Here is an 18,309-nt window from a genome sequence, read left to right on the forward strand (position 1 = left end):
CAATTTATGTCATAGGACAAGCTTTCGAGAGTTATCCTCTCTTCTTCAGGTCGAGCAATACTGATATACAAAGGATTCAATGGCTAAAACACTGTATTTTTTATTTATATATATATTCTCATGCCTAATTGTGAAATCCTGTAGCACGTATGTTATGTAAGATTGAAGTTAAAAAAAGAAAAGCCGCCATTGACGTTTTCTCAAACACATGTTCTAATTAAGCCCCCATCACTGCGACCATGGATTATCAGCATGCTTGTCGTGGGGTTTGAAGTTGTGCTTTTGGGCATACATTTTTAAAACTATTGCTGTGAAACGAGGGTCAAAACTGGTAGGGAGGATGTTGGCTTATTGCTTCATTTATTGCCTCAGAAATGAAATCTTAGTCAGCCGGAGACTTTCAAAGCAATTACAGTACATGATGGCTGAGCAGCAACTAATGAACTTCTGTACAAATATTTTCTGTACTTTTTTTGTAGTTGGAACTGGTAGTTGTACTCCTATTGCTTTAATCTAAACAGCAGATTTGGTTAAAAAAAAAAAGATTAAGAAATTCTGGCAACAGATGGGAACTTCTGCTTTATATCCGCAAGAGTGTCTCTTCCATTCTACTTTGTGTGTAGTCACTCTGGTGGCAGAACTGTACGGCTACCCAGCTTGTCTAAAGGTGGCGGATAGTGGAATGACCTTCAGTGTACCTGTGCAACAAGCAGCAGCACCACTAGGATGTATTTTTAACGGTGTGACATTGAGCGAGTACAACTCGCCACGATAATAAGCCTGCCCAGCACCCAATGATCGATCCTCCACAGTGGAGCAGGAGGAAGAAGTCTGTATCAACGGCTTTGAAGGAGGGTGAGTGCTGAAGCAGAAAGACTCTGTTTCCTTGCCATTGGAACAATGTTTCGCTCTTTGAAGAAATGTGGAAGTTGGTGTCAACAGCTTCTCCATGATCGTCCCGTACAGACCGGCATCTCCCATGGAAATAAAGTTGTTTAGAGTGGGTTGTGTTGCTGTCTCACAGGAAACATCCAGCTGAACCCTCTCCTTTCACTTGCTGGAGAGCTCCTTTCTAGTATCGATTTCTATTGGTGGGTAGGATTAATGCAAATCCAGAATCCGGTGCTCAAAAGACTTGATAAAGCGCCTCCAATGTGAAACATGTTGGATGATTACCAGAACTACTACTTATTTTTTTAACCAATAAAAAAAATTTTGGTCACCACGTCCTAGCTTTGCTATTTTGGCTGCGCACCGGCTATTTCTATTTGGATCTCTCCCAGTATCGATTCTAGACCATCCTGAGGCACAAGTGACATGATCTTCACTCATGCTGCTCATCAGCTGCAGAATTTTTTCTTACAAAAAGTAAAAACTTTTACATAGCCCTTTGACCTCCTTAAAAGCTTTTCTTTCAAATGAGAAGCACTGGGGAGAAATGCTTTTGAAGTCAGATAACCACGGAATATTCCCCATTCTTTCCCTGCTCCATGAGGATGTGCGAGCAGGGATTCTCCGTAATGGATCTAGCAGAGACCCCTTTGAAGTTGAGATGAGTCAAGCAAAGCTGTGTCATCGCTCCAACACTTCTACTATTCCTTACTGCGAAGGTACACCTGACTAGATAAAAAAACACATTCACCTTTGATTATCATCAATCTTCAAATCGCTAACAACTCTGTATAGTTTGTGCTCACTCGGAAGCAAGATATTAGACTGCCACTTAACACCCAGACTAAGGTTTTTTGCCAACAAGCTCACAATGAGCTTTTCACAGTGAGACTCTAGAGCATTTTCCATACCTTGGAAGGCATCTTTTATAGAGGGCTGGCATTGAAGAAATACATCATTGTCTTAAAACAGCAAAACATTCAAAATCCTATTTTTGTCTTTAAATCTGTACTATTGGACAATACTTACAGTACTGTTTTTGAGCCCAGCAGTGCAAGAGCTAACAAATGCTCACAAACAGGGAAAGTGTTGCAGTGTTCCCAGCAGGAGACTGTTACTGAGTTGAAAGCTGTAATAGACAATGTTACCCATAGTAATATAAGGTTATATTGTATTCGATTGGGAAGGCGACTATTAGATGAACTCAGTGAGCAGGCTATTCTCTGATCGATCACAGAACAGAGCAGTCCACAGTTTAGATCATTAATTTTTCATTAAAGGCAATCAAATGCTGCATATATTACATTTTAAAGATGTTTTATAGAAAGTGCCCCCAGGAAAGCTGCTTTAATTCGCCTAAGGAAACTTATCGTCCGAAGTTCGCAGCATCCAACCCGAAACAAAGCTCATGCTTTTATTAAGCGGTCATAATCCCCACCCTACTGCATGGTGAATAACGTACAAGAGACACAGTTGCTAGAGAAGATCCTTTTAATGAACAAGCTATTCAGCTCAGAAATATGTGCCCGAGTTGCCATAGTCTGCTGTATCAGCCACCTTCGAACACATATATAAAACAATCATGGAAGACCATAGTCTTGAGGGATTGCTGAAGTAGAGTCGCATGACCACATCAAATGGATGAATAAACCATGGCCATATGGAAAAGATAGCCTCCAGATCAGCAACTCCTAGAATTGTGTACTCCAGAGGTTCCCAACTTCAGTCCTCAAGGGCCACAAATGGTGCAAGCTTTACGACTATCCTCTCATTAGAACAATCACCTGTGCTCAAGATTAAAAACTTGCACTGTTAGTGGTCCTTGTTGACTGGAGTTGGGAACCTCTGGCCTAGACTAATATCCTGATAAACATGTTTGCACCCTGGAAAAGCATGAGGAATGGTCTCCCCCTTAATAGTGGTTACATACTGAACAGTGGTAGGGGAGGCTTGGGGAGCTGTAGAAGCCTTGCTGCCTCTGAAAAATTTGAAATCAAGGCTGTTTCCGGTGGACATAAGATGAGATGGGATAAAGGGGAAATGGGGTTAAAAGGGAATAGGAGGGTTATGGAGAAAAGTGGGAAAGAAGTCAAATTGACTGAGTAGATCAGATAAAAAGCAGCAGTTGAAGCTTCCTACCTGACCTTCGCTAACCAACAATTGTGCCTACTTTGCTGATTAAGGTTCCACAATTATACAGATGTAATCTTGACCTAAAAAGCTCTTCAACCTTACCGCTCTATCCTGTGTTAGAAATAACAGCTCAGACGAGGTTCCATAGTGAGTGGTTGAACATATTCATTTTCAGCAAAGATCATTGTTCCAGTAGTCCCATATTGATCCTGGTGAAATGTAGATTCATTGTAGGTTGTTATGGTACTTTATAAATCAGTGTACAGAGCTTTCGAAACCGCACAGGGAAAGCTCTGAAATATGATTTCGTGTAATGATCCCATTAAAAGGAATCGCAACCAACACAAATCTACAGAGAAGGATCAGAAGCATGAAGGACAGCCAGGCCCCTCCCGCATGCTCTTCCTCAACCCTAGTTTTCGGGTTGAATAATGTTTGTAACGTGATTCACTTAGATTCATCTGCTAATAGTGCTAGGATTCCAACAAAGTTGCAACATTCTCTCTAGAGCTGCAGGAGTAACTTGGTGGTAATGTCCCTGCCCCTCAACTGGGGGAACCGGGTTCGAATCAGTGTCCGTCCTCCATGTGACCTTGGAACAAGTTTCCCCTTCCTACTATGCCACAAATCACCTTCTCTCCCAATTAGATTACGCCTCTGGGTTAAAATCTCGTACAGTATCCACGTGTGAACTCTGTGTCTTGTCTTCCAGCAGGAAGATGAGCATGAAGTCGGAGCGTCGGGCAATCCATGTGGACCAGTCGGAGCTTCTATGTAAGAAAGGATGCGGCTACTTCGGAAACCTGGCCTCGCAGGGCTTCTGCTCAAAGTGTTGGAGAGAGGAGTACCAGAAATCTCGGCAGAAGCAGATCCAAGAGGACTGGGAGCTCGCAGAACGGTAACGATGAATGCTTCTATATAGACACGTAGGAGGTGTTTTGTTTTATGGATTAGTGGACGGGGTAGTGTGCTCTGCCTCTGGGGTTTTAAGGTGCACGAAGCCATCCGTTTTATGCTAGGAGTCACCTACAATTTTCCCTCAAACATTTTTTTATTTTTTCAGCGTGGCACCTAAAATGTCAGCTTGGCGAATGCCGAAAAGTGATAAAAATAATACAGAAACATAAATTTAAATTGGAACAATAGGAAAGTTATTGGGGTAGTATAAACAGTGCTGCTGCTGCTGCAGTGCATATTTAATTGATTTTTCCAGACTGCTCTGCAGGGCAATTGTATCATGAAATGTGTAAGTAGCATCTCTATAAAATTGCATCTTTTATTTTATCCATTTCTATTTGAGAAATGAATATAATGATAATACATCTGTTCGCTATAAAGTAGAGATAATCGGAGGTGTCAAAATTTGTCTCGTAAACCAGCATAAGTTAATTTCAACTTTTAAAAAAAGTTTTATAAATGTTATTTTAAGTTTGTCGAAGCAAACTTTAAAATAAATTACGTGCACTTTCACTTTTGTTAAATTTATTTTTTTGCATAATCCAAATAAGTATAGAAGCCCCTTTTTCTGAACGAAGACTAATTCGCAGAAAGATCGAATTTGTGAAAAACACAACCATTTTACGGTGAATTCGAACTTTGACCAAGTTGCCCATCTCCCTAAAAAGGTGCCACGACCTCTCGGCTAACATCTTAAATCATGTTTAATACACTGGGTAATCCCTGTGCCATCAAGCTGAAAGGGACCATATCCCCCATCAGACCAAATTGTAATAATTACTGTGTTACAATGGGGTGATTGCCTTTTTGTTTTTTCTTACCCAAATCTGACACCTTTTACGTACAGTATTACAATTAGTTTGCAAACATGGTGAGCTGAGACTTGGCAGCAGTTTGGTTTCCTCTGCCTTCTTCCTCTGTATAATATCAGTGTTCAACAAGAATTTGCACAACCAGGGCCCCCTCTATCCCCCCTTATCTTTATTAGCTCTCTGATGAGGACAGGTTGGGTTAAAGGTAAATAACAGATGAGACTATTACATTCCTTACAAAAGGTTGTTTTCTGGCCTTTTTTTGTGGGATTGCACCTTTTAGGTCCTGAACATGGATCGTAGACCTAGAACGATCACACTGGCCATGGGAAGCACAGCAGTGACCTTTTCACTTTCATTTCTTTCCCAGGCTGCAGAGGGAAGAGGAGGCAGCGTTTGCCAGCAGCCAGGGTGCCCAAGGAGGGCAATCTTCCCTCACCTTCTCCAAGTTTGAGGAAAAGAAGTCCAATGAGAAGACGCGTAAAGTGACCACAGTGAAAAAATTCTTCACTGCTTCGTCAAGAAGCCAACCAAAGAAAGGTAAGTCCTCCACCTCCCGAACATGCAGAGGAGAATTGCCAGGCACTGATGTGATCATGTTGGAGCTGCTCAGAGTAAAGCTGCGTGTATCTGGTACTCCAATTCCTTGGGTTGTTACCATTTGAAAATATTAGGAAAAAACTAAGTGATTTTGAAATAATTGCCAAAAATAGCGCAGCACATGTTTTTGGAGCGAGATCACAGAAAAATGTAACGCACTCATATTAATCGATAGAGATTTTACTTGCATTTTATTTGAATTGCCATTAGTGATCATAAAGAGAAAGCATTTGACGCCTATTTTATGAGGAAATTACTTTTGTTTTTTTTAGAAAAGTAGTTTAAATCTTACACCATTACAGGCAGATATATCCCTTTTGGGTGTCAAAACATGCAAATGAAATGAAAGAATCATCATTGAGGGCTGTTAAAAAGTTACTTCAACAAAATGTGTATTTCATAGTTGAGGGAACACTATCTTTTTAAACCATAACTCTGGGGAAAGGGGGAGGTGTTGCCCCATTTATAAAAATTAATAATTATCTCTGGAGGTGGCAGGGTGGGTGTTTGCACTGTTCTCACAAACCTAGCTGATCTTGAGATTAACCATTTCACTGTTCTGCTTTGGCCGGTGGCCTGTTACTTCACTCCAACACTTCTGTGTATATAGAGCTCTCCGGCAAACCATGTTCTGATGGTCTGAACCTGTTCTATTTACTCTATTCATTCACAGTTCATGGGGCAGCTTGATTGTATATTTTATTTTCATCCCCATATATTATATTAACATTTTTAATCAAGAATTCTGTATTTAGAGTCTTGGTGACTTCCAGAATCGTATGCACTAGACATCCATGTATTGTATGAAAGGGAAAATGTCACTGATCTTTACCACACCCTTTTTAAATATATTTTGGTTTACCCAATTCAAATGTGTATTTTCTGGTGTGGATCTTATTGCTTGTGCACTTCTAAGTGCCACGGGAGACCAGCACTTTTACACCAAAACCCCTGGGATCATTAGCACCAGACGGGACAAAGTTGTTAAATAAAATTAGGTTTATTCTGGCAAGCCAGCAGACAAGACAAAATACACAATAACAGAATTCAATACTAACTGGGGACCTGGGGAGTAGACTCTAGTCTCGCTAGATGCAGGGGCCTGCTTTAAGTAGGTTTGCCCTGTCTGCTTATCGTCCAGGATATCAGAGTGCTGAACACACAGCCACTCTGAAATATATCTCCAGCTTATCACCATTAGAATGCAAACTCGCTCTCATACTCTGATCGGCACCGCTCCGTACATAGCCCTCGTTGGCTATCCTTTACATGGGGAAGGAGCTGCCGGATTGAGATTGTGCAACCAATGCCAGATGAGGGGGCGTGCAGAGGCACACAAGACCCACCCTGTGTTGACAATGCTAGTGGGAAGTGGGGAATTCGAACTGGCCAATGGGAACCGTGCCTACGGGGCTCAAACCCTGCAACGGCTCCCCCTTGCCAGCCGTATACCTCCCGCTGGGTAGGCACCTCAGTCTGCAGGGAACAAAGGCTCTGAAAGCCCATCCACAGACCTGATTGTCCACCCTTCTCCATTCACCAAATGTTTTTAACACGTCGCCGCTCCCAGCCTTTGTCTCAATCCACATTTCTATGCAGGCACCTCGGCTGATCTAATCAGTCTGCCTCCATAGAAATGAACACATGCAACCCACAATACAAGCCTGCTGGCTGGGGAAAATACAATGTTATCAGGAATAAAATGGCTTACATTATTTTTATGTCCCAGTACCATTTTCCCCCAATATATACCTAAAGGTTCCCTATTGCGTATATCACAGTTTTGAGGCTTTTTCACGCACTGTTTTAGGGATAACTAGCTGGGCTTTACCTTTGTGAGACCAGCTACCCCTACCGTCACACTAAGTCTTAAAAGTGGATGTTTGTGGCAATCATTTATATGATGTGCATCTTGGATTTAATAATCAGATGGCGCCTTTAGCACCTTGTACAAGGTACGTTGACAGTCTAATTCTGATACTATTATATCATTTGTCATAACGAAATGCACGAAGATGACTTTAACCATTTTTTTCAACTACGAGAAAAATGGTAATTGTAAAACCAGATCTTAAGGAAGTAAATGTTAATATATCAATAGTGGGTAGTTTCAAATGTGATGGTATAAATGTGTAATTCTGCTCTAATGAGTAGATGTCTACAGACCACAAACCATTAAGCAGGTCTCACCGATGGAAACCAGGCAGCTCATATAATGAAACCTTTCATTTGGAAACTGGTTTCTTCTGAGCTTATAATGCAAAACACCTGAGCCATCTAGAAATGGGGACCCCAGTCCCAAATCATGGAAAGTTAATTCCAGTTGGTGGGCATAAAAACTCTCATTCTGTTCATTCATTTAATGTCCTCATACAATGACCTATTCTCATCAGACTGTTTTTCTAATGGTCTGGTCATGTCCTCTCTGGAGCATGCACTTTCTTTTCTCCAGTAACAATATGGAATATAATTAGAGCTTTAAATGAAGGGATGTGACCTGGTGATCAATTTCACAACATGACATTGCTTGTTCCATATTAACCATTTGATTGCCCCCTGTGCATGATCACTGGAATAAAACAGCAGTTTCTCAGCATGGGCATGGTTTCTCAGCATTGCCCAAGCAATACATTGTGAACTTTTTTTTATGTTTGTTTTTTAAGGGTCAGTTATGCAATTTTTAAAAACCTTTAACTTTCCAGTTAGGCCCCAAAATCAAACCCTGCACAGTAACATTGTATATTGCCTACATCAGGAGGCTATGCAGGACTGTGGGAAGTACCCTGCAGACATGCTCCATGCCAAGTCTGCTGTAATAAACTCTTCCGTAATGAGTCCTAAATACAGTTCATTTATCAAAATGGAAGTACAGTATATGATTCAGTGACAGATCCAATTCTTTCAATTTCCTCTGACTCCCTATTCCACCCACAGGGTCATTGCCTCTTGCCTGTTATTTTTTTAAATAATGTGTCCGTTCCTTACATTCATGGCAATGCAATTATCTAAGCTGCCAATCGATCTGTTCTCCCGTGATCGAGCAATAGAAGATCCGCTTCCCTGGGTTCACAGTATGGCTGCCTATTTTAAAAAGAGGAAGTGCTGTGTATTTCTAAATAGTTGCTATAGCAAACACAAGGAAGCGGAAGCTTAAGGCCATGATTATACCTAAAACTGCCTGCGGCAGTTTTATACCAACAACATATACCACAATGTTGTTGGTATAAAACAGAGGTAATAATGAATAAGGTAAAAATGTGGCTACGGTGGTTTCTTTGGAAGTTTAATGTTTTTTCTTTTCAGTGGAGCTCGTAATGGGGAAGTGCTTGTTGATCCCTTGATGTCTCTACCCTAAGGCCCACAATTTTCTAGGTGGAATGTGTGTCACTGCTATTGACTGACACTGGTCCTTTGTGGGACTACATCATTAAACAGCCTGCAGTGTTCTCAGCACTGAACAGTATTCTGGGTGTGGATAAACCAATCCACTGTAATTTTGGCTTACTTGCTTTGCATGAATTGCAATGAAACTTTAGCCTGGCACAGTCTCTTCATTTACTTGATGGCCTTGGCGCTTGTCGTAAATGAGTATGATCATTTTGCATCTCATTTTCTCCTTCCCTCTTCCCTCCCTCTTCCTCATCCTCTCTTTCTCCCCCCCCCCCCCCCCCCTCGTACCCCTTTCGGCTGTCTGGCTTGCTCCCGTATTTATTTCAGCACTGGAAGAAAAGTCTCTTATGCCAGGACAGGCGGGGAGGGAGCGCAGTGCAGATATTCTCAGGGACTTGAAGGGGCTTTTTGTCCCCCCCTGGGAACTGGCCTCCACTGCTGAAGGTAAACCAGTGTAGCCTGTGCTGTCTGCTTGCTGCTGCATAGGCTGTGTGTAGCTGTGCTGTTGTATAAATGTAGTGGCTTTTTAGGCATTGAAGCAGCATTGCCGGTTTGCCAACTTAACCCCTTTGTTGTCAGAAGGCAAGCAACACATTTCTTTGCATATGAACAATTTAAATATTTCTCCTATATTAAATGCCTACTTTAAGTATACAACATTTGCACTAAATGTTCAACTATATTGATTGTAATAACCACTGAATAGGACACCCGTTCCCTGTATTACACAGATGTGACTGGGACATACGGTATCGCCCCCCCCTTCCCCACATTATTCACTGACTACAGAGGGGCGGTCTGCACAGAGTTGTGGCTTGGTGTGTTGCCCTCTATTTCCCAGTTCAATCTGTGCTGAATCATGCAGTGCTGCTTTATCTTGTTTGGTTGTTGAGAACCACAACAGTAGCACAGAGAACAAATATTTAAATCGTGTCAAGAGGGCAATGGTGGAGACCCAACTCTTGAAGTGCCATATTGTGTGAATGTGTGCTATTCTTAAACAGTAGGCCTAGGAGTTTAAAAAAAAAAGTAAAGGTTCAAAATTTGTTAAATTCAATCAGCTGAAATACTAATTTATATTCCTAGTTATATTGATTATCTTATCCCCATGTGCTGTTGTATTGCTACCTTTTAATACTGAGCCAGAATCAATTCCTGGATACACACACTACTGTTTTTAATAGCAGTTCTCATATTGGGGAACGTGTTCTACACTGGTTCAGTTGTCACATTGGGTACAGTTATCCCATTGTGGCAGTGCGGGTGCAATTGATTTATTGGGAGCAGTTGAGTCTTACTCCATGGACATAGTCTCAGCAGTCTCTCACGCAGTCTCCGACTACAACAGAGGCTGGTTCACTGAAACCAAAAGTGGGCGTTTTCCTACAGTACCGTGAGCAGTAGAAAGGGGATGGAGGCAATACCTGTAAAGAGGCTACATCAGAATATCCTGCTTGTGACGGTTAACACCCTGGCGTACGTTTCCTACTTATTATACAGTTTTGTTCCATTACAAGACAGATCCTGATGATGGCCTCTTTAGTATACTCACAATGAACACACCATTACATAAAGCCTTGATTTAAACAACTCAAATCATTAAACTAATTAATTATCCTTGTCTAAGAAAACACTTTTTACAGTGGGCAGTCCATGGAAGTACTTGCATCGCTCCTATTTGGGCTCCCTTTTGTGAAGTGATGTGATGTGCTCCTTGGTTTAAAAGCCTTGATGTACTACTGATGTGGTCAGAACATGTTTGACCACATTGCACCGAACATGAGCTTTAAGTGCTCAGCCATTTTGTAATATCTAATCTTACATTATACATTGAACCTACATTATACATTGAGCCTTCCACTTTCAAAGGTATAACTTAAAATGTTCATATGGATCCGTGACATTAGAAAGATTAAAGATGTGACCATTTTTCAAAATGATAAATTTACCTACACATTTTATTCTGTCGGTACACTCTTCTATCTTCTCTCGATGGTATTTTTACACTTTAGAAGTTTGGTTACGATCGACCTAAAACCATTCCATTCCTTCACGCCCAATAAAGGGATTAAAGATGAGCTGTGTAGATGCTTTAAGTGTGTATTGCCTCATTTTCCCACGTTTTTTCACGTCGTACATTAACCTTTATCAAGCCTAAGGCCACTAGAATGAACCATAATCCAACAAAGCTAATGTCTCTCAGCATGACTAGTATTATCTGTGTGAAAAGCAGAGGCACGGCCAGAGATACATTTATCTGTGGGTAAAAAAAAAGTAAACCTTTGAGTGGGTTAAACAAGCTCCGTTCTCTTCAATGGCAGTGGGTACTCTGGAGTTGGATCTACTGCTGGTAACAATGTGCTAGTGAGCTCAATATCATGGAAAATAAATTTCTTAGAGCCTCATAGAAGAAACAAGATTAATGGAAAAACACATGCACATTTTTGCACACATTTTGATGCATCCAATTTTGGGTGTGTGGGGGAAAGCAGTTTACATTTCCAAGCAAACTTATCAGTTTCTGGCTGTGCCTTTTGTTTGCTGCTTGCAGTGGGTTTGGTTGTCCTTTGCATGCATGCTTCCCAATGCTTCCCAATGCTTCCGAGCAGCTGATTGGCAATATTTACCATCTTGTTTTGTTATGATTTATTTGTTTTAACCAGTGTTTGTATTATGTACATTTGTCATCACCATGCCCCATCACTGTTTTTTTTGCAGTGCTTTGTGACAAGCTGAGAGGTGGGTGCCTCATTTACCTTGTGTAGCTTTTTAGTGACCCCTTCCATTTTATTCAAATTCCAAGGCTTAGGGCAAGTGTTACTAGTGAGTTCACTTTTGCTCCACAGTTGATCATTATCCTACTTTCTCCAACAAAAATAGTTATATTGGTTGTGTGAAAAAAGCTAGATGAACTTTGATGGACCTCCACTTGTCAATTTGTTTTGTTGGCTCTGAGAATACCACATACTAAGCCCTTTGCCACATGAGTTGTGCAAAGCAGAGTCCCACAGGATTGGAACAGTGCCACATCCTGGCAGTCCCGGAGATTGGGATTTCAAGATTCAATTAATCATAATATAGTAATGGCATTATCCTACAGGGTACAAAAATATCTTATTTGTATAACAAATAAATGCTCACCATGTCTAGGGCTTTTTAAGTTGCAGCTTTGGAGATGGATAAGTGCACTTCTGTAATGTTGCACAACATGCCAAATTATTTAGACATGCAATGTGGTACTGAAATGGGCACTGCAGTATGCAGTTATGGGAGCAATTTAATGGGTTAACACACTTCACGTCTAAACGAATGAGCGAAATTCAGCGAGACGTAAAAAGGTCTGGAAGTTACGTAGTGGAGATGTGATAGAGGGTCTGTTTCTCCATAGGTGACACTAATCTCACACATTGTTAGGTACTGTAGACTCCACTGTACAGCCCATATACGCAGACTCGCCAACATTTTGCACCTAAAAATAAGTCTCACTGTAGCTGCTCTACTGGTGCTGGATGGAGGTACTTCCAATCCATTCCTATGGTAGTTTCCTAATCTATGTGATTTATCTCACACACCACACACCACACCTTTCAATTTAACAAGTACAGCTGGTTTTACAGGACCCAAATATAGAGTACCTGCTAATTAGAACCCGTTGGAGGGCAAGGTTTATGAAATAAAGCTTTCCAAGGTTTTGTTTTGAGTGTCCTTTAATCAGTTTTTTAAGCTAATTGTCAATGAAATGTTCAGAACGGTGTCCCATTGTCTTGTCATCTGTTCCTGCAAATAACAGCCTAGAATGTATAGGACAATTAGAGGAGGCCAGAGGCCAGAGATATAAAAGTACACTCTAACAAACCTTTCTTAGAATGTTTCCCTCCCCCTACCCCTGACTCGCTGCTATCACGGGATTTCCATATGATAAAATCAAGCTGCCTGGAAGATAATCAAGTACTGTACAGTATATTATTACAAGCAGGCTCTCGTGTCCCTTCCCTGCATGTGGGAACCTAGATATGATCTGATACCTGATTATTTTTATACTACTAGATTCTTATTAGTTCATATATTATTTGACACCCTTGAATAGTCTGTCTTGGGGGGGAGAGGGGGAAGGAATAGTCATCGGGAAAAAAAAATATATATTTATATATTATTATTATTTTTTTATTTAATAACTGCCGCATGCACATAGACGCAAGCCATTATAAATGTCTATTTAGCACAAGTCATAGTTGTGTCCATGCTATTTATGACTAAGGCCCAAATGTTCACTTGTGTAAATTTAATCAAATTAATTAAGTTGGAAATAAAATCTCAGATTTGTTTCTGAAGAGAAGTTTGAAGTCATTTTTTTGCGGTGTGATTAACCACCTTCCATCAATTTGTGGGTTTGCAGAAATTGTTGTTAAAAATGTATTTGGTTGACCCTGATAAAATAGCTGCATTTCAGACTCTCTATTTAGCCATTTGCTGGTGGAATCTTGGGCCCAGCCAGAACTACAGTACTGCAGTTTGGATTCTTTGCACCAATCTGTCCTCATTGGTACAAGTCCCTAACAAAACTAGTATCGATTGTACTGTATGTGGGTTGTACACTTTGGACTTAGCCTTTTGGGCCCAGACTTATTAACCAGTTACAAGAAGTTGATCCGAAGATCCAAAGTACCCCAATTACTGCACTCAATACTAAGTAATAAGATATATGGACCTAAATGGTCCCTCAGATAATATCTGGGTGGCAATCTAAATAGATCACTAGGACCAGCTAAAAAGACCAAAATAATAAACTAAACTTTATTAAATCGTAGTATACATACATGAACAAATGAAGTATATACCTAGAAAGTTAATTACAAATCCTCAGTGTTGTGGTGATCCTAAGGCTGAGCTAAACCACTAATATATGCATACGCACAATACTAAATATAATATGTTCCATATGAGAGACTGTTGTGTACACAAATACGGTAAGCTGAGCACAAGTAGCGCTACAGTATGCTTTATATAAGATGGATAAAAGAAATACAATTAATGGCAACAAGGTCTAATTGTCTATTATCCAAAAATAGAGAGACTCTAAACCACGGCTTGTAGTTATGCTAGACAGATATGCTGGTCTTGTTATATAATTGTATCTGGGAAGAACAGGTTTATGTAAACCAGCCACATATGAATGTATGGTATAGTCACAACGGGGCTCCGATCACACAGATCAACTGTGAGTAGATAAAAACTAACCTCTTAATCGAGTATAGGATATAGGTTACCGTCCATATAGGACTTAAGGGACGTACCCTTAATCACTGTGATCTTGGGGAACAGGCCAGGACAAGGGACATCCCGCCCTGAAACGTTGCCCCCCTTATTTTTCTTGATCCCTCCCCCTTTTCCCTTCTCTCTTTCTTATTCCCTTCCCTCACCCTGTGTTCCACTCAATTTGCTGTTACTCACAGTTGTACGTATATAGCGGACCTGTGCGATTATCTATACATATTGTATGGCCATATTGTGGCAATATCACAGTAAAATGTCTTTAACATATTTGTCATTTACTTTATTTTTCATTTGAGAGCTGGGCAAACCCCCTCCCTTCCTTGTTCTATATTGTCCTTTGGGAGGGAATAGGGTCCCTCCCAAGTTCCCATGCACCCTAGTCTTATTTTACTCCCCTATATTCTTAGTGCTGTTTAAATCATATACTTTCAATATATTTATTTACATTGGATAAGTGGGCTGGTGTCTCTTTTTTTTGTTTTGTTTTGTTTTTAACAAATGCCTATAAAGTGCTGTGGCCTGCCTGGCTGAAACAGTGCTGCGATTTTAGTGCAAACAAAATGTAAAGCAGAAATCCTGCTTTTCTTTTTATATAGTTATGACTGAAGCAGGGGGTCTCCGAAGCTGAACTGCATTAATTTCAGCTCTAGGGTCCCCCTGCTTGCTGAGATACTTACAAAGAGGAGACCCCCTACTTAATTAAAAACAAACAAAAAAACGTTCTGCTTTAAATCACTGAGAGCTTTGCCAGGGTAGGCACAATAAGAATGGCTAATTCTGTAATTGGGGTGAAAATGAACAGACTGCTCATGCTACGAACATAAAACTTTACAATAGCAGAAATGTTTTTCGTGATAAGTCACTGAGATAGGAAATGGTACATGCATTGTTTTATAGCCCAATACTTACAATAAGTAAAATATTTCCTCCTCGCTCAAGAAGTTTGTTGTTAGCCGTGTTACCAGACTGAATCCTACATTGTATTTAATATTTCTAATTTGCTAAATTACAGATGTATAAAATTACAGGAAGGGCATTTATTCTTTGTGTTGGCATTTGGTCTGTTTTACTGTATGTATATTTATATAGTATCCACCACGTCCACAGTGTCTTAGTATTTTTACAATACACTTGCCCCGAGGTGCCAATCCTTCTATGTTTATGATTAAATTAATATAACCCCATTGTAAAATAATGTTGTTCCCCTCTTCACGTGTATGGTGACCGCAGATATCAAAGAGGCGAAAGCTCCCAGCCCTTCTCTCACCCGGCAGGTCAGCCTGGAGACTGATCGCGTGTCCAAGGACTTTGTTGAGTTTTTAAAGACATACCAGAAAGCGGGCCACGACGTGTTCAAACAGTGCAAAATCTTCTTGAAAGTCATGCATGACAAAAAGGTAAGAAGCCGAAGTAGGCTTTGTGTGTGTGTGTGTGTGTGTGTGTGTGTGTGTGTGTGTGTGTGTGTGTGTGTGTGTGTGTGTGTGTGTGTGTGTGTGTGTGTGTGTGTGTGTGTGTGTGTGTGTGTGTGTGTGTGTGTGTGTGTGTGTGTGTAAAGCCCACAATAGGGGGGGATGGGAATCCCTGTCCTGGAGAGCTTACAATCTATTTGCATTTTGGAAGACTTCTATAGACCAGCAGGTAAAGATGTAATTGCAGTGAATAGCAGTGCTTGGTTGAGTGCAAATATTTGGAAGAAGTCGGGATATTAGGCTGTTGAAATGCTTAATATATAGAAGACAATTCTTCAGATTTGCTGTGCAGACAGGGTCATGACAAGCGCAATTAATTTCTTTCCTAAAGACATTTCCATTTCATGTGAAATGACCATGTTTGGTTTGTGGGGATTAAAGCAATGAAAGGAAATGGTTCTTTACAGTAAGGGCTGTTAAAATGGGGAATACATTACCATTGGAGACTGTGATGGCAGATACAATGGATAGCTTAAAAAAAAAGGTTGGGCATCTTTTTAGAAAGGGAAGGTATACAGGAATATAGCAAATATGTAAACATGAGAAGCATGCTGATCCAGGGAGAAATCTGATAGATATTTCACTGAGGTTTTTTGTTTGCCTTCCTCTGGATCAATATACTGTAAGTATGGATATAGGATAAAGTATCTGTCGTCTAAATTTAGCACAAGTTGAACTTGATGTACGTATGTGTCTAATTTATTTATTTTTTCAACCTCATCTACTGTGTAACTACTGTATGTAACTTCACAATCTGCAGCAAGGTGTTAATGTATCAGCCACATAGTTGGGCAATATGGCTGTGTGAATGTGCTTCTTGGTTTTGCATGTCTGCAGCCAGTAGTGGCACTGTAATGTGTCAACAGAAGCCACCTCAACAAATGAAACTACTGAATTTTCCAAGACGGGAACCTAAAATGAACACGATCTGTTCTTGTTGCCGTTGGTAAAGAGTGTGTTGTTTATAGCAGCTGCAATGCTGGGGCGGCCTGCAACGTAGTACAGTTGCAGAGCAATTGTTTTTGGTTTCTCAAGCTTTGGCTGATTGAGTGACCAGTTCTGAACCCTTGCAGTGTTTTGCTGCAACGGTCAAACAATTCCTCAGACATATGCATCCTTCAAGGAGCAGGTGAATGTGTTTTTTGTTTGTTTTTTGCTCTGTTTCGTAAAGCAAGATTCCTCCCCTTCCACCAAAGACCAAATATTAAGTCACAACAAAAACGGTTGGTTTATGTTGTGCTGGTCCTGTTTCTCGCTATTCGCTTTTTTCAAAATATTAAATTTGTGCTGCGGTTTCACCTGTTTTACCTGCATCCGCTGTTACTATGGCAACCACTGTTGTGGGTGGGGGTGGGTATGTTTGTGGCAATGGCCATTATATTTTCCCTCTGCACATATTCATTAAATGAATATCTGCTGGATGCAAGCACAGGGCTTCTATGATCATTAGAAAATATTGCTTCCTGTAACGTGTTCTTTCTCGTATGTTTACACACTTTTTTTTTCAATTGGCAATGCCGTTCTTGCGCACTGAATGTACGCTCCCCTCCAGTAGATAAAGCTTTAGCCTTGCTTTGCCCAACTCATTGCTTGCACCTTCCATTTTTGTAGGAATTGAACATTGAGGAGCAATCAGAATTTACCCAAGACTTTTATCAGAACACAGCTGATAAATTGCAAATCTATTGGAAAGGTAACTTTTGAAGTGATCTTACAGTATGACGTAAGACAGACACACTCACTCAACCAGTCACCGACATACAGACAGATTCATAGTGTTTAAGAAATTAACTCTGATTTTCTCAAAGCACCATACATTTTCTCACATTTTATAGTGTAGGGCAGGGGTGGCCAACTCCACTCCTCAAGGGCCACGAATAGGTCATGTTTTAAGGATATCCCTGCTTCAGCACAGTTGGATCAGTCAAAATGACTTGGCCCCTGATTGAGCCTCCTGTGCTGAAGCAGGGATAGCCTGAAAACCTGACCTATTGGTGGCCCTCGAGGACTTGAGTTGACCACTCCTGGTGTAGACTAATATTTCACATTGTACCAGGGGACCCTTTTTTTAATTAAATTGTGACACCTTTCGTTGCACAATTATGATTTATTTTATTAATAATGCTGCAATTCATGAACTTTTGCCTTCAGATGTGAATTTGTAATATTTTAAAAGTTTGCCAATAGGGGGCCGAGGTTCCCAACTTCAGTCCTCAAGAACCCCCAACAGGTCCGGTTTTAAGGCTATCCCCACTTCCGCACAAGTGGTTCTGTCAAAATGACTGAGCCACTGATTGAGTCACCTGTGCTGACGCAGTGGTATAATTAAAACCTGACCTGTTTGAGGTTCCTGACGACTGCAATTGATAACTCTTCATAATTATATTGTTATTCTAACCTACAACCAAATCTAGTTTTTTTTTTTTAACTTTAACAATGACTCTAAAAATACTATATTTGAAACTAATATTGTACTTAAGATACAGCCTACATTTTCTATTACATTTATTGTGACTGTAACTAAACAATAGATCCTTTTTGTGTCATACTTAACTCAGAAGTATAGACTGTATAAGCTGGGGTTTAATGGTTATATTTAACTAATAATCCCCGAAGAACAGGACATTACTGGCCAATAATGCCCTGGCTGGAAGAGTTGAAGGCCCGAGGCAAAGCCGATGGACTTTTACCCCGCCAGGGCATTATTGGCCAGTAATGCCCTGTTCTTTGGGAATTATTATTATTATAGGCTAAATGTAGGCTTTTTTCATAAATAGACACTT

The 18,309-nt window shown here is 40.5% G+C and overlaps 1 protein-coding gene across 8 annotated transcripts in view; it reads left to right on the forward strand.

Annotated features, from left to right (window-relative positions):
* Positions 1-18,309, forward strand: part of RABGEF1 (RAB guanine nucleotide exchange factor 1) — a 46,751-nt gene that overhangs the window by 13,482 nt on the left and 14,960 nt on the right. For 4 of the 8 annotated variants that reach the window (XM_075594444.1, XM_075594438.1, XM_075594443.1 and 1 more), the window contains exons 2-7: positions 3,737-3,922; positions 5,164-5,333; positions 9,111-9,227; positions 11,502-11,522; positions 15,288-15,454; positions 17,138-17,219. In XM_075594444.1, the coding sequence (XP_075450559.1) occupies positions 3,744-3,922; positions 5,164-5,333; positions 9,111-9,227; positions 11,502-11,522; positions 15,288-15,454; positions 17,138-17,219 (736 nt within the window). In that variant the 5' untranslated portion in view covers positions 3,737-3,743. The remainder of the gene's footprint in view (positions 1-3,736; positions 3,923-5,163; positions 5,334-9,110; positions 9,228-11,501; positions 11,523-15,287; positions 15,455-17,137; positions 17,220-18,309) is intronic. The other 4 variants (XM_075594440.1, XM_075594441.1, XM_075594445.1 and 1 more) reach the window with 3 other exon arrangements.

This window comes from Ascaphus truei, chromosome 3 (genome assembly GCF_040206685.1).
Source record: "Ascaphus truei isolate aAscTru1 chromosome 3, aAscTru1.hap1, whole genome shotgun sequence".
NCBI classification, from domain to species: Eukaryota; Metazoa; Chordata; class Amphibia; order Anura; family Ascaphidae; genus Ascaphus; species Ascaphus truei.